The sequence below is a fragment of the Cryptomeria japonica genome, chromosome 3 (genome assembly GCF_030272615.1).
Source record: "Cryptomeria japonica chromosome 3, Sugi_1.0, whole genome shotgun sequence".
Classification (NCBI taxonomy): Eukaryota; Viridiplantae; Streptophyta; class Pinopsida; order Cupressales; family Cupressaceae; genus Cryptomeria; species Cryptomeria japonica.
In genome coordinates this window covers 677,487,224-677,501,679 of record NC_081407.1, presented here as the reverse complement: position 1 = coordinate 677,501,679, position 14,456 = coordinate 677,487,224, and the positions used below count along the sequence as shown (strand labels likewise).

The following is a 14,456-nucleotide window of genomic DNA, read 5'->3' as shown; positions in this document are numbered from 1 at the left end:
CTTCTTTGTATTCTATTTTATTAACGGATTTTGGTGAACCAGAAGAATATGAAGAAGCAATGTAGGTAGATGCCAAACAACAGTGGGAGCTAGGCATGAAAGAGGAGATGGACTCCTTGATGAAAAATAAGACTTGGGACTTAGTCCCTTTACCTGTGAAAAAAGAGCGTTGCCTAACAAATGGGTTTATAGGCTGAAGGAGGAGGAAGGAGGTCAGAAAAGATATAAGGCCAGACTTGTGGTAAAAGGTTTTGCACAGAAAAAGGGTATAGATTATGATGAAATATTTTCTCCAGTTGTAAAAATGACTTCAATTAGAACTCTACTTAGTCTTGTGGTTGCAGATGATTTACATCTTGAACAATTAGATGTCAAAACAACTTTTCTCCATGGAGATTTGGAGGAGGAAATTTACATGTTGCAACCACAGGGATATGAGGTCAAAGGTAAGGAGAACTTGGTGTGCAGATTGAAGAAAAGTTTGTATGGCCTAAAGCAAGCACCTCGACAATGGTATTTAAAATTTGATAGTTTCATAGCTGAACACGGTTATCATAGATGTCATTTTGATCATTGTGTATATTTTAAGAGATTGGATAATGACAGTTATATTATCCTGTTGCTTTATGTTGATGACATGCTTGTTGCTGGGTCTAACATGCAACATATAAATGATCTTAAACATAAATTAGCCAGGTCATTTGCTATGAAGGATTTGGGTGCAGCTAAGCAAATTCTCGGTATGAGAATTACACGAGACAGGAAAAATAGAACCTTGAATTTGTCCCAAAGTGAGTATATAAAGAAGGTGTTGAAAAGATTTAACATGCAGGATGCAAAAGCAGTTAGTACACTTTTGGCTAGTCATTTCAAATTGACTAAGGAGATGTGCCCAAAGGCACAGGAAGAGGTTAATAAAATGTCTAACATCCCGTATTCATCAGTTGTTGGCAGTATGATGTATGCAATGGTATGCACAAGGCCAGATATTGCACATGCAGTGGGAGTTGTGAGCAGGTTTATGAGTAATCCGGGTATGGAACATTGGAATGCTGTGAAATGGATTCTTCGGTATTTGAAAGGAACTACTACAAATGCATTATGTTTCAAAGGATCTAATGCTGCTCTTAGTGGATTTGTTGACTCTAATCTGGCAGGTGATATTGATTCACAGAGGAGTACTATAGGGTATGTTTTTACTATAGGGGGAACTGCAGTCAGTTGGATTTCTAGGCTGCAAAAGGTTGTTGCACTTTCAACCACTGAAGCTGAGGATGTTGCTGCTACAAAAGCCAGCAAGGAGATGATTTGGTTACAATGTTTTCTGGAGGAATTGGGTCAGACACAGGAGGATAGCCCATTGTATACTGATAGCCAGAGTGCCATTCATCTTGCGAAGAACTCTGCTTTTCATTCAAGGACAAAGCACATTCAGCTCAGGTACCACTTCATCCGGACTGTTTTGGAGGAGGGTCAGTTATGGCTTGAGAAGATTCACATAAGTGAGAATCCTGCCGATATGTTCACGAAGGTAGTTCCACAGGAGAAGCTGATTTCTTCATCAGTTTCTATTGGTCTTCTTGATTGATAATTGTGGAATTTATACCAGTCGAGTCCTAGTGTTTTATCCAGCGGATTCTGCATGTACAGTGGTGTTGTGTAGTATCAGTCTCCAAGTGGGAAATTGTTCGGTGTGGAGCCTGATCAGTCTCCAAGTGGGAGATTGTTGATATGTGGTGATTGATCAACAAAGTACTGTACACTCAGCACGTATCCTCGCCGGGAAATTTTTTTTTTTGGGTATTTTTTTTGTTGATGAAAACCGACATTATAATAAAACCCTAAAAAGGCTGACTTTGTTTTTGCCCTAAAAATGCATGTTATAAGCGACTGGGATGCTTAAGGCATTGTAAGGTTGATGTATTGTTTTTGCTGGATAATAAGAAAGATTGGACGGCTGTGTATGGTGGACGTAACCCATTCTGGGTGAACCACGTTAAATCTCTGTGTTATCTGTGTCCTGTTTTATTTCTTTATCTTTTGTATTTAAATCTGCATATAATTGTTAGTTCATATTTGCTTCGGATATGCTTGAAACCCTAACATAAAGGACCAATCCAGCATTCAAGGAAAGGCATCGATCTAGTGGAGATTTGATATTATTTAAATACTTTCAGGCATACAGCCACTGTGCATTATACAAATAATTGGTATGAGATCGAAGTGTTCTATGCATCAGTCTTCTTATATATTCATAGACATTGATTCTAATAAGATTAATACTTAAATTATGTTTCTTTACATGAATAGATTATCCTATAATCAATCATATTTAAAGTTGGAGGAAATAAGCTAGGGAGATGCAGCTTACTGGTTCCGTCAAACTAAGTAGACCACCCCAACTGATGGAACTTGGCATAGTGGGACGTTCTTGCCGCTTGTGGTCCAAGGGGTGAGTTGTCATAGTTGGATGCTACGCGCTCTCGGGCTTAGTTGGTTTGAGCAGTTTATTGGCACTTGGCTAATAATAATGTTTTACATTCCATATAATATACTTGTTCACTAATCCATGTAATGTCCCCATAATAGTTTCACTTTGTAGTTGGTGTTGACTTTCTCGGTTTATGTCAGCTTGATCAGAGGGGTAATTTAATGTTATAAGTGAGCTCAGATGGTTTAGTGGAGTTATATGACACTTTTAGATGTTACTTTTGACTTTTTGTTTGTTCTTTGAGATTCTTGGAGGGAGTGCCTATGTTTAGTAAGTCACCCGGTCAGGTTTGATTAGCATCTTTCATCATCAACATCACTCTTGTATTGTCGTTTTTTGATTCCGATGCTTTTCGGCCATTGTCACCATTTGGGTGTATTTTAGGGCTATATTAATTAATTTCACTAAGGTTGCCATTTTAATTAAATTATTTTATTGGGTACCTTAGTATTATAGCTTGTTGGTGAGAGAATGAAAAGTTTTAAATGCTGGGATGCTGAAGAGTGACTTAAAGTGTCAGAATTGTTTTAAAAGTAAACTAAATCACTTTTGGAGTTAAAAGTCATGTTAAAATTAATAATGTGATTTTATAATGGAGTTTTCGAAAAGTTCCCAGAAAAGCTTATTAAAAGGGGTTTGAGAGCTCATCTGTTATTATGTAGCTTATTCTATTTTATTGATGGAGACCCGTGTGGTACTGGATATTAAACTTGGTTCATGTCAACCTTTAGAGGACAAAAACCCCCTCGGGAAGATCAATTTCGGCATTGAATGATTCCTCCCTAGCTGGTTTTCAAATTTTTGAAGTCTCTTGTAGAGACAAATTTCAGTGTTTAAAAGATTTTGTAAGGTTTGCTAGGAAAGATATCTCTGGATGCCATGTTATGAAATAAGGGTTCGCAAGATGCCAATATCAGATTTCATGTGTTGGGTGAGTTGATTATCATGGAGGCATTGCAAGCTTATCTTTGCCAAGGTGCAGAATTATTTTCTTCATTTCTACGTGGCCATTTTGCGGAGCTGAATGAACTAAAACTTTTTTTATTGGGGTGTGTGGGTCTTCCAGATTGAGACATTCAAAGTCATTGTTGAAGCTTGTCTACTAATGTAATGATTTATGATTATGCTCTAGGCGTAGGGTTTAAATGGTAATTTTGTTGTAATAATTCCTTTGGACATGAGGACAATTATCTCTGATCTGGGCATGAGTAAAGTGGAAGATAATAATTCTGGAGTCTGCTGCATATATTGCTTTTGATGGTGCACAAGTTCAATATATTTTAAGTTTGCTGCCAGGAAAATAATCCAGAGTCTAGAGGTTTGTTCAGAAGATACTGTAATGCATATGCAGGTTTTACCTATAAATTTCAAAGCCTTTTTGAGTTTCAGTGGAAATCATTATTTTTGTCAATGATAGCTTTTTGAATTAGCTTTTAGTGCATATAAATTGCAAATTTTTTGTTTATCGTAAATATAACACACACTCTTTTGCATGGCCTTTTGCTTCATCCAGTAGTCTGCTCTAGCAGTATTAAAAGCTGGAAAATACTTTATTACATATTCTCTTGTGCTTGTTTGTCTTAACTTGCCTGTAGAAATTTGTTTCATTTTCCTTGGAACAGAAAAATTAGAGTTTACATTGATTAATATTTTAGTATGTTTAATTGAGAAGTTTGACTTTTGTGGATGCAAGAAGCTTACTATCTATTTAAGTTGCTTCCAATCTTTAAGGTTTGTGAAAAAAAATGTGTGGAGGCTTATATGTCATTTGATATTCTGACTAGTGTTTTTTCCCTTATGGTGTCTTCTGTGTTTCCATGTAGATCGAAAGCTGATTCACCACCACAAAATATCTTGTTGAGTTTGGAAAATGAAGTGAAATTTAAAAGCCTGGCTTATCAAAGTACCTTATTTGTGTTCAAGCTGGGATTGTCAAAAATCCAATCCTGTCTCCTGATGAATGGTCTTGTTTATCCATCCAGTCAGGTATTTCATTTTCTTGAAGTCATACCTTATGTATTGGCGAGTTAAATGGGAACTTTATATAGGAACAAAACATTGTATAAGTATGCTCAAGTTCTATATTTATTATGTTATACTTCCAGTGTCATTTTTTTTTTCTATTTTATATTTATGTGATTTTGATGGTGTATGTGTGTGTGCTTCTTTACAAGGTACTGTGTATGAATGCTTCTGTGGAATGCATGTTTTCTGGTTAAATGCTGTTTATACTTTGTGTTTACATAATTTTGTATTTGCTGTGTATGTGTTTGATATGTTAATACTTATGTTACTCATGCACATCTTAAAGAGTTAAATATTCCATCAAATAGGAACCAGATTCAGCCATTCAGGCTATGAATGAGGAGCTTGTCAAAATTCAAGAAGGGATCTACTATGGACAAATTGGTTCCAATACAGATATTTTGGAAAAATTCCTTTTGGAGAGTGGTCATCCTCGATACAATCCACAGGTAAGCAAGGATAACGAACAGTTGCATATTTGAAGAATGCAGAGGCAGTATAAGGATGTGGTTTAAATATTGGCAAGTTTTATTTAACGTAGGCTTCTGAAGATAATGTCATGCATTCGGAATGATTTTATTGTACTCACAATCATGTGTGTAGATCATTCACAGTGGGAAGGGACATCAGAAATTTGTGTCACTTTCTGCATCAGTTGCAAAGAAGGATTCTGTGATAATGAAACTTCAATATCTACATTCTCCAGAAAGTAAGCCAAAGCTGTATACTTTAATTGAAAGATGTTGGATGTTCTCAAAAGGTTATTTATGCCTGTTTGACAAAATGCACATGGAAATAGTGATTAATTAATTCTCTGTCTGTCTGCCTATCTGAAATAGCTGAAAATGATGTGAAGCCTATCACTCATCTTCTTGCTGTTGACCTTACTTCAAAGAGAGGGCTGAAGTTTCTTCGCAATGGGATTCGCTATTTGGTAAGCTTGTACAAGGCAAGCTATACATTAAATTTCAGATATGATGCAGTCTGTATCACTGCTAAATTTCTAATTTCTGGTTCTCATGCAATATAGGATAAGATGAGTTTGACTAAATGTTTAATTTGATTGCAGTTGGATGGTTCGAAGAGGGCACGTGTTGGCGTACTATATAATATGGACAATTTAGATTCTTTTTCTGAGCAATCTCCTCCTTTGCTTCTTATGAAGGTTATTGATTTTTCTGTATTCTCTGTCAGGTTAGTTGTGAGCTATGTGGCATTTCATTCTTTCTTGTGTCAGAATAATTTGTTAGATTTGAATCCTTAATGCTTTGCATAATTCTAGTACAAAATGAAAAGTTTGTGTAATGGGCTGGCATGCACTCTTATGGTTAACTGATTTGCTCAGTAATGCATGTTACTTTGAATGACAGGGATCGCGCAAAGGCCTTGCACTTCTTAAATCAGTTAATCATTTGGTATGAGTCTCAACATATATCTTCTTCAGAAGAAAGTGATCCCAGTATCGGTACCTTTATTGAAGAAGTTTCTAAGCTGGCTGAATCTAGTGACTTGAAGTTTGAAAACCTGAGATCTGAACTATCAGCAGGCACTTGGGATCTTTTAAGTTGCAAATACTATTTGCAAAAGGTATGCTGACTGCTTGAACCTTTCAGGTGGAAAATATTCTTTCTGGGTCACTTAATACAGTTGTTATATTATTTGATTGCATGAATGTTTATGGATTACAACTGGTAATTTATCTCTTATAGTTATGAAGAGAGGTGTAACTACAATGGCAGAAAAGGGGTTATAATGGAGTGGGGGGATAATAAATAACCCTTAAAATAACTTTGATGGCTATTTAGTATTTAGATGTCAAACCCTCGTTACACCCAAATGTCCTTCAAAATTAATATTATTATTAATAATTAGTATAAAAATGTCTATGTTGCTTGATGTTTTGGGGATGGCGATGGTGAGATGGGGATGGTGGAATCAGTTTTGTGGATGGTAGTTGAAGGGGGGCATTTATTAGCTATTTATGGAATCAAAATTCAAGTTTAGACATTAGACAAGGTAGCATTTATTGATTCAAGTACAGCAGCCAGAATTTCTGGTTTCAGTGTTCAGTCTTTCATTATTAAAAAAAGACCCAAAGGATATAAAATTATAAATGGACGTGTAATGACAACATACATATCTTAGTACTGTATGCTCTTATTTAGCATATGCATGATTTCACCTTTACAGTGCATCATAGGGATATGCCCCCCTGCTCGAACAACCCAAGTTTCAGAGACAGGGATGTCTCACCTTGAGACATGGGGATGGGGGAAATGCCTGCTTGGTTCCCCCTCCCTCCTCCTGTTACCTGCAGAGAGATTGTTCTATCCGGGGGGAACAGTGGGGAGACTCCTAGATGTCCTGGAAACCTGCAAAATATCCTAAGTTGAAAAAAATAAAAATAAAAATTGTTAAATCTGCAAAATGGTAATAAGTTTGTCTTAGAAACTACTGTTAAAGCTTTATAATGTCTTCTCAATTAAAACCTGTTAACGTATAGAGAAGCTTTTTCACAGGAGCAAAGTCTAGAGCAGCTGTCATAGTTTGAAATTTCAGATTCAGCGGAGACTTGGAAACCCAAATTTTTTGACTTGGGCCCAGGACTTGACAAAAGAACATAATTACATAAAAATATGGAAATTAATGCATTCAGAGAACATAAATGTCTATTTTGATCATCAATTTGTCATAATTTAAATATTACATATGTCATATAACCCTCAAATGACGACAAATGGAATAATCACAGTCAGGGGTTGAGAGACAGTGCCCTTGACACATTACATGTTGTGGTTTAGGGTGGGGTTGAGGGGCAGAGCCCCTTCCACCAAGACCAAATTAAGGCATTTGAGACCACATGGACCTTCATGGCACTCACCATCATTCATAATTTTAATTTCAACTTTTCTCTAACACCAAGTCATTATTTCTAACCACATCTTCATTTTTCCAATCCCTTCTCTCAGTGTTCTTTGTCACTTAATTGCTTTCATGATTCATTGCCAATATGCTTGTGATATTAAAAAATAATATGCAAATTACAACAAAATGCCCAAAGGCTGCAAGTTCCACTTTCATTTACAATATGGAATATAAAGAAAGAAAGTAAACTGCTGCCACTAATGTGCATCGCCCAACATTGCATTAAAATCAGAATCCTCCTTTGAGTCGTTGCCACAATTGGAGTCTGCCTCATTCTATGGAATCCCAACTAATCCCTCTTGTGCCTCGTCATCAACCTAGGTGGTGTCTTTGGGATCAACATCCCACCATAAAGCGAGAGTCTGTTGATAATTTGGAGCCTGACAATCCTAATTTGGAGTGCAGTATGAGAGATAAGCCTATTCCTTTTCTTAGAGTGGATAAATCCGTATGTGGACTAATTCTCTTTGTAGTAGAGGAACTGAGAACCTAGGAAAGGAGGTGAATGGAAAGCATCCTCACACATGATGTGTCCTTTCTATGCCATTTCCACCATCCAATAGGGTTAGTTTGAGCTAATGGAGCACTATCTATCTTTGTTTCTTATTTGTGGAATGTTGGACTATAAAGATTTGTGAAGGCAAGCCAATGTGTGCGAAGTATTGTAGACTCCTCAATCAGATACATCTTCAAAAGGCCTTTATTAGCCCTTCTTTCATCTCATCGTCATCACAAGAAGGCAGCCTTTCAACCTTTGCTGCATACCATTAGGGATTTAGAGCAAAGGCTGCCATATGAAGCATGGTGTTCATTCTGTTCCACCTCCGCATCACAGTGGGCTGAATATGTTGCTCATATAATACCAAAGTAGGATCCTTAGCCAAAGTTGTTTGCTTTATCTTTCCAAGAATGCTGTTTAATTTTTTATATCTCTCCAAAACTAGGAGAGTCAGTATTAATATATGTAAAGACATATATACCAGGTGAGATGAAGGAGCAAACATATTTGCAAAATGCAGACAAAAATTTCAAAAGAATCAATTGACAAGTTAGTGACTCTAAAAGTTGAAACGTTGAATAGTAAAACTTAAATATGGAAATCATAAATTGAATAAAAAATCAGCAATTTAATATTTAATATTTAATAAAATCAACAATGCATTAATAAAAGTGGCAATGTCTTACCTCCTAGTGGACCACCAATCGTCATCAAGGATCCTTTGTTTCATGACTTTTTCTTCAATAAAGCTTGGTTTAGGTCATCTACTCCACTCTAAATTCACCATTATCTACTGTAGAGGCTCATACATCTTAAGCATCCTATCTAACAAAATGAAAATTTCTTGTCTCCATAGGATGGAGGAACTTTTTTTTTTTTTTTTTGAAAATGTCTTGAATAGAGCGAGGTATGGTAGTTGCAAATGAACATTTGAATATCTCTAGCGAATGCCACTACTTGCTTCACCCAATCTATTTTTTCTTTGTTTTTTAATGCACTGTTCAATTTATAAACACAACATGGGGTCCAAAAGATGCACTTGTAAGCACCCTCCACTGTCCATTTAGCCAATTTGAACATATGTGTTGAATGACTTGGTGTTTGTTCACCACAACCTCTTCTTAAAGCTAGAGGAAGCTCAAGGTAATACTTTTGATATACTTACAGTTAGTTGAAATTGTATTCATTGTGATTTTTACTTGTAAGGCAAAGACTATTTTCTACATGAACAAAAGTAGGAACTATTGAGGAAGACGAGACAACTGACATTGACGAGATTAATCTAGAGTTTGAGTGGATTGTTGGTGATCATGATTTTCTTGAGCCTTATGATTTTGAGATCCTGATGGAGGCCAACGTGGATCCTCATGTTGTTCAACGATCTAGGATAGGCTCTTACCCACGAGCTTTATCATCAGGATCTCCTTCCCTATGTCATGTCATGGGCTACATTTGATTTTTTGGAACTTTGTATTTAGTTTATAGGTCGACTTTGTACAAAGTCACAAGCTATATTGTAGTTGACATTTTGATAACTGCCACCATCTAGCTATTATTTATGCTGTTGTGGTATGTTTTGTGCAATGTAATCAGCGTATGAATATAAAAAACAGAATTGTTTTTTCTACACTTAATGGGTTAAACTCGCTATTTTATTTGCTCTCAATATCTCTATGCTATGCAAATGCCCTTATTTTTAAAATAAAAGTAGTTTTTGACTATTCTTCTACAATTTTTTTACATTTATTTATAAATATGTTTTTCTCCCAATTTTTTCAAAAAATCTTATAGTTTTGGTTTACCAATTTATTTCCCAAATTATTTTTGCTTCTATGCTAATAATAATATTAATTTAATTGTACTTATTCATAATTAATAATTTATTGATAATTATATTATATTGATCTCTATTGAGATAGATATTTAAGATGTCTATGCTAGTTATTTGGCATTGAAATATCTTAGCTTGTATTCACTGCATATAGTTTGAATGCTAGCATGAGAGCACGTTGTTTGAACGTTTCATGAGGTTTATTTCTGAGCATGGGTAATGTTATCACAAAAGCTTGCACCCTTGCTCAGCTATCAACTCAGCACACTTGTGAAACATGGGAACAACCCTGAAATGTGAGACCTTGCGCGAGGGGGTTGAATCTCCGGAGAAGACCGACTTCCTTCTCACTCCAAGTGCAGGTGTCGAACCAACTCAACACTTCAAAACTAACTCCTAAGCCTATCCTATCAATTTGCAGAGGTAAAGGGAAGAGAGAATTGCTTGAAATAAAAGGAGGTGATGCACCAAGAAGAGATTGTTCCTCTCCCTCCCGAAATGACACAAAGAATTAATTGGAACACCCATGAAATGCACAAACTTCAAATGTATAAGTGATCCCAATACGTGTGTGGAGGTTAGAATTTGCTAAGTGTCAAGAGGGGAGAAGGATTCCCACAAGACACACTCAGAAAACAAGCTAACGTAGCATACATGTGAAAGAAAATCACAAACATACACTTATAATGGAGGTAAGAACACATACACAACATGGATAAGTTGAAAGAAGGCAAGAATGGTGATCTTCAATTAATTTGAGGTCAAAAGCCAATCTTACAGTTGCAGAAATGCAAAATAGATTACAAGTCTTCCAGAGAAGAGAAGAGAATAAGAAAGCTCAAGGCAGCAGGGAGAGAACCCTTTACAATGAGGCTTAACAACCTTATATAGAAAAATGGGTTACAATGGTGATCATGACCCTTGCATGTCAGTCCGGGAGTGCAGGGAAGTGCATGCACTTGGCTTGTACATGCAAGCAACCTAGCCATACCACCAAAGGCAATCCTGAGAAGATGGATTGACTAACCCTCCAAAGTCAGTCATGACATAAGTCACCAAGCATGGCCCCGTACCTCCCCGATGGAAACCCTGCCAAAACATTTAATGCACCCTTGTGGCTCCACAAAAGAAAGTGCACAAGTCACCAAAGCTGTTGGAGCATTAAAAACCTTGAGTGTTGATCACACCATCCGGAAGTGTTGCCAGTTGGAAGGAAGCCCAGAGACTTGGGAAGCTCAGACTCCCGAAGTGGGAAGTCATGGGAAGAACTTCGGAACCTCGGAGTTCCAGAGTTCCGGGATAGGAGAAAGGAGGGTAGCAAGGAACTTCAGAACCTTGGGGTTTCGGAGTTCCAGGGAACTGCTTCAAAGTAGCTTTGGAACCTCGGGGTTTTGGAGTTTCGGGAGAGAGAGGGAAATGGCTAAAGAGAGAAGGGGAACTTCAGAACCTCGGGGTTTCGGAGTTCCGAGGAAGGATAGAAGAAAGGCTATGGAGAGGAAGGGAACTTCAGAACCTCGGGGTTTCGGAGTTCCGGGCAAAGGAGAAGCTTAAGAGAAGAGGCGAAGGAAAGGAAGGCTAGGAACTTCGGAACCTTGGGGTTCTGGAGTTCTGAAGAGGGAAAGAGAAAAGAGACAAGGAACTTCAAGACCTCGGGGTTTTGGAGTTCCGGAGAAACTGGAGAAAAGCCAAGGCCAGGAAGGGAACTTCGGAACCTCAGGGTTCCGGAGTTTCGGGGAAGAAGAAAAGGCCAAGGGAGGAACTTCCTCCGGACAAGGCAACACTTTACACCTCATGATTCTTCTCTCCCTGATCAACTGGGGCCGCGCTGGTCCATGGAACATATCTCTGATCGGTTCTCACTGATGGACCAAGGGTGTCATAAAATGACAACATTTTTGGTGATTTTTCTGGGATGCTTGCCTGGTAAGCATGAAGTCCAGGAGCCTTAAGCATCCATTGGGCACTGAGTCATTGAAAAGACCCAAACCATGCATGTGCCATCACTTGGAGGAAAATTGAAAGCTAGAGCGCACACCCTCTTAAGGAGAATTCGGCATGTGCATAAGCACTTTTGAAAGCAAAACAACTTTTAGCCTAATATTTACATAGTCATCAACACCTTCTTCAGAAGCAGGGCTTGAGATGAATCCCATTCACTGGGATTGGAAGAACTTCGCCATCAAGCATGGAGAGATGAAATGCATTGGTCTCCTTGCAACTAGTGATGACATATGGGCCACTCCAGATAGCATCAAACTTAGAGTGTCGCCCAACTTTGACTCTGTCTGCATCCCACTTGAGAACTAGATCTCCTTCTTTGAAGACTCTATTAGTCGCCTTTTTGTCAAAAACTTGCTTGACCTGCCCTTGATGAGTCTCAAGTGTATGCATAGGCTGACTTCTAACCTCGTCTAGCTCCATCAGCTTTGCTAGCCTTTTTGTCATGGCATCATTCTCTGTTAATTCCAGCTGATGTGCTAGTTCAAGAGAGGGTAGCTCCAGGGAAGTTGGGAGTCTTGCTTCCTTCCCATGTATTAGCATGAAAGGGGAGTTACCAATTGCCCTCTTGGGTGTGATACTGTCAGCCCATAAGGCTGTCTTCAACTTAATATGCCATGCCCTCTGATTGTCTTCAATTGTCCTTTTAACTATTCTGATGAGGTTCTTGTTGGAGGATTCAACTAAGCCGTTACCCTAAGGGTAATAGTTGGATGATGTCTTCAAGTATACACCATGCTTAACTGCCCAAGAACTGATTTGGGTTCCAACAAATGCCTTGGCATTGTCTGATATGATGGTGGAGGGGGCATCGAATCTTGTCATAATTCCCTCAAGGAATTGTGCCACTGAGGCCTCAGTGGCATTCCTCAATGCAACTGCCTCTGTCCACCTAGTGAAGTAATCTGTTGCAGCCAAGATCCACTTATGACCAGCACTAGAAGGTGGGTTTATCATGCCAATGAAGTCTAAACCCCATTGGGCGAATGGTTGATCTGCTTGGATGGGATGAAGAGGTAGGGCAGCTAATCTTTGCTTCCCAGAGAAGAGAGCACATTTCTTGCAATTCTTCACCCATCTATGTGAGTCACTAAATAAGGATGGCTAGTAATAACCAGCCCTTATTATTTTAATAGCCGTAGTCCTTGCAGAGAAGTGCCCCCTTGAAGAGCCATCATGAAATTCCTCTAACAGTCTGCTGACTTGGTTTTGCTCGATGCATCTTAGTAAGACTCCATTGGAGTCTTTTCAGAAAAGAGTGCCATTCACTAAGACATAGGGAATGGATTGCAACCTGAAATGCTTTTTTTTGGTCCGGTCTAGACCTTGGGGGTATCTCCCTTCCATTAAGAAGGTGGTCATGTCACCTATGTGTTGTGACGATTTCACACATCGCCCCATTGCAAATGGGGACCCCTACTTTTTGCTTTTTAGGGTTTGTTTTTAGGTCTTTTAGGGTTTTGTCAGTTAGCCTTTGCATTTTGAGTGTCGCCAAGGGGGTCACCTGGATAGTAGGTCCTTCTTGAGTGAAGTCCTGATCTTGAAATTTGGCTAAGTTTGAAAGTCCTAATCCTGAAATTTGTCTAAGTTTGGAAACTGAAAAACCTCCAAAAACTAGATTTTGCAATATAACTCCTGGAGGTCTGAAACCACTCTCAAACATCCTGAAAGTATATATGGAATATAACTTAAAGTATTCTTATACTTAAATGTTATATTCCATAAAATTATCCTGACAGAGAGTTCAAAAAGTCAAATTTCGCTCCTGACCCTCAGAGAGGGCCCACAGCGAGATTTTGATTTCCTTCATTTTGCAATGAAAAGGACTAAGTTTTGAGCATGAAAGGGAAATGAATGACTTTCTCCACCCGCCTGAAGAAGTTTTGACTTGAAATGATGAAGGACCTTGTTGAAAACAGAAAAATCGCTCCGGACCCTCAGAGAGGGCCCACAGCGAGAAATCTTATAAGGGTCATTGCTAGCCTTATTTGGGCGATTTAAGATGTCAAAAGCATGGTGAAGGATAGAATGAACATAATGAGGTATCCAGACTTGATCAAAGATGATAAATTGAAGGAGTTTTGCCCAGGAAAGGTAAAATCGCTCCTGACCCTCAGAGAGGGCCACAACGATTTTCTTTGTGTGCACATTTTTGGACCTTTCTTGGACATGAATTTTTATTCATAGCAAAGAACAAAACGATATCTCCCTTGGCAAAGTGATTTTTAGATGAAAAGTGAAACATTTTGCTCCAGGTAGCAAAAATCGCTCCTGACCCTCAGAGAGGGTCCATAGCGAGATTTTCAAATATGCATTATTCTTGTAAGACCAAAGTGATTTTATGATTGGAAGGGATGAAGGAAAGCATGTTCTATCCGTTGAATATAATTTGGAGGATCAACACAAGAGGAAATCAACCCAAAATGAAAAAATCGCTCTTGACCCTCACTGAAGGCCCACAGCGAAAAATCGCTCCGGACCCTCAAAGAGGGCCCACAGCGAGAAACCTAAAATGGGAATTTTTCATCCAAGTTTGAGGAAGGCTAAGGTTAGGCATGGGTTTGAAACGATGTTTGAAAAGCCTTGAAGTGAAAAGAAATCGTTGAGAATCAAAATTTTGAAGGCAATTACAAAAATCGCTCTGGACCCTCAGAGAGGGCCCATAGCGATTTTCTAGTTTTCTCTCC

At 38.3% G+C, this 14,456-nt stretch overlaps 1 protein-coding gene across 1 annotated transcript in view; it reads left to right on the top strand.

The window, feature by feature from the left end:
* Positions 1-14,456, top strand: part of LOC131055195 (UDP-glucose:glycoprotein glucosyltransferase) — a 221,810-nt gene that overhangs the window by 131,696 nt on the left and 75,658 nt on the right. Inside the window, exons 15-20 of the mRNA XM_057989792.2 lie at positions 4,315-4,477; positions 4,825-4,965; positions 5,120-5,225; positions 5,356-5,450; positions 5,586-5,710; positions 5,887-6,103. Of these exons, the coding sequence (XP_057845775.2) occupies positions 4,315-4,477; positions 4,825-4,965; positions 5,120-5,225; positions 5,356-5,450; positions 5,586-5,710; positions 5,887-6,103 (847 nt within the window). The remainder of the gene's footprint in view (positions 1-4,314; positions 4,478-4,824; positions 4,966-5,119; positions 5,226-5,355; positions 5,451-5,585; positions 5,711-5,886; positions 6,104-14,456) is intronic.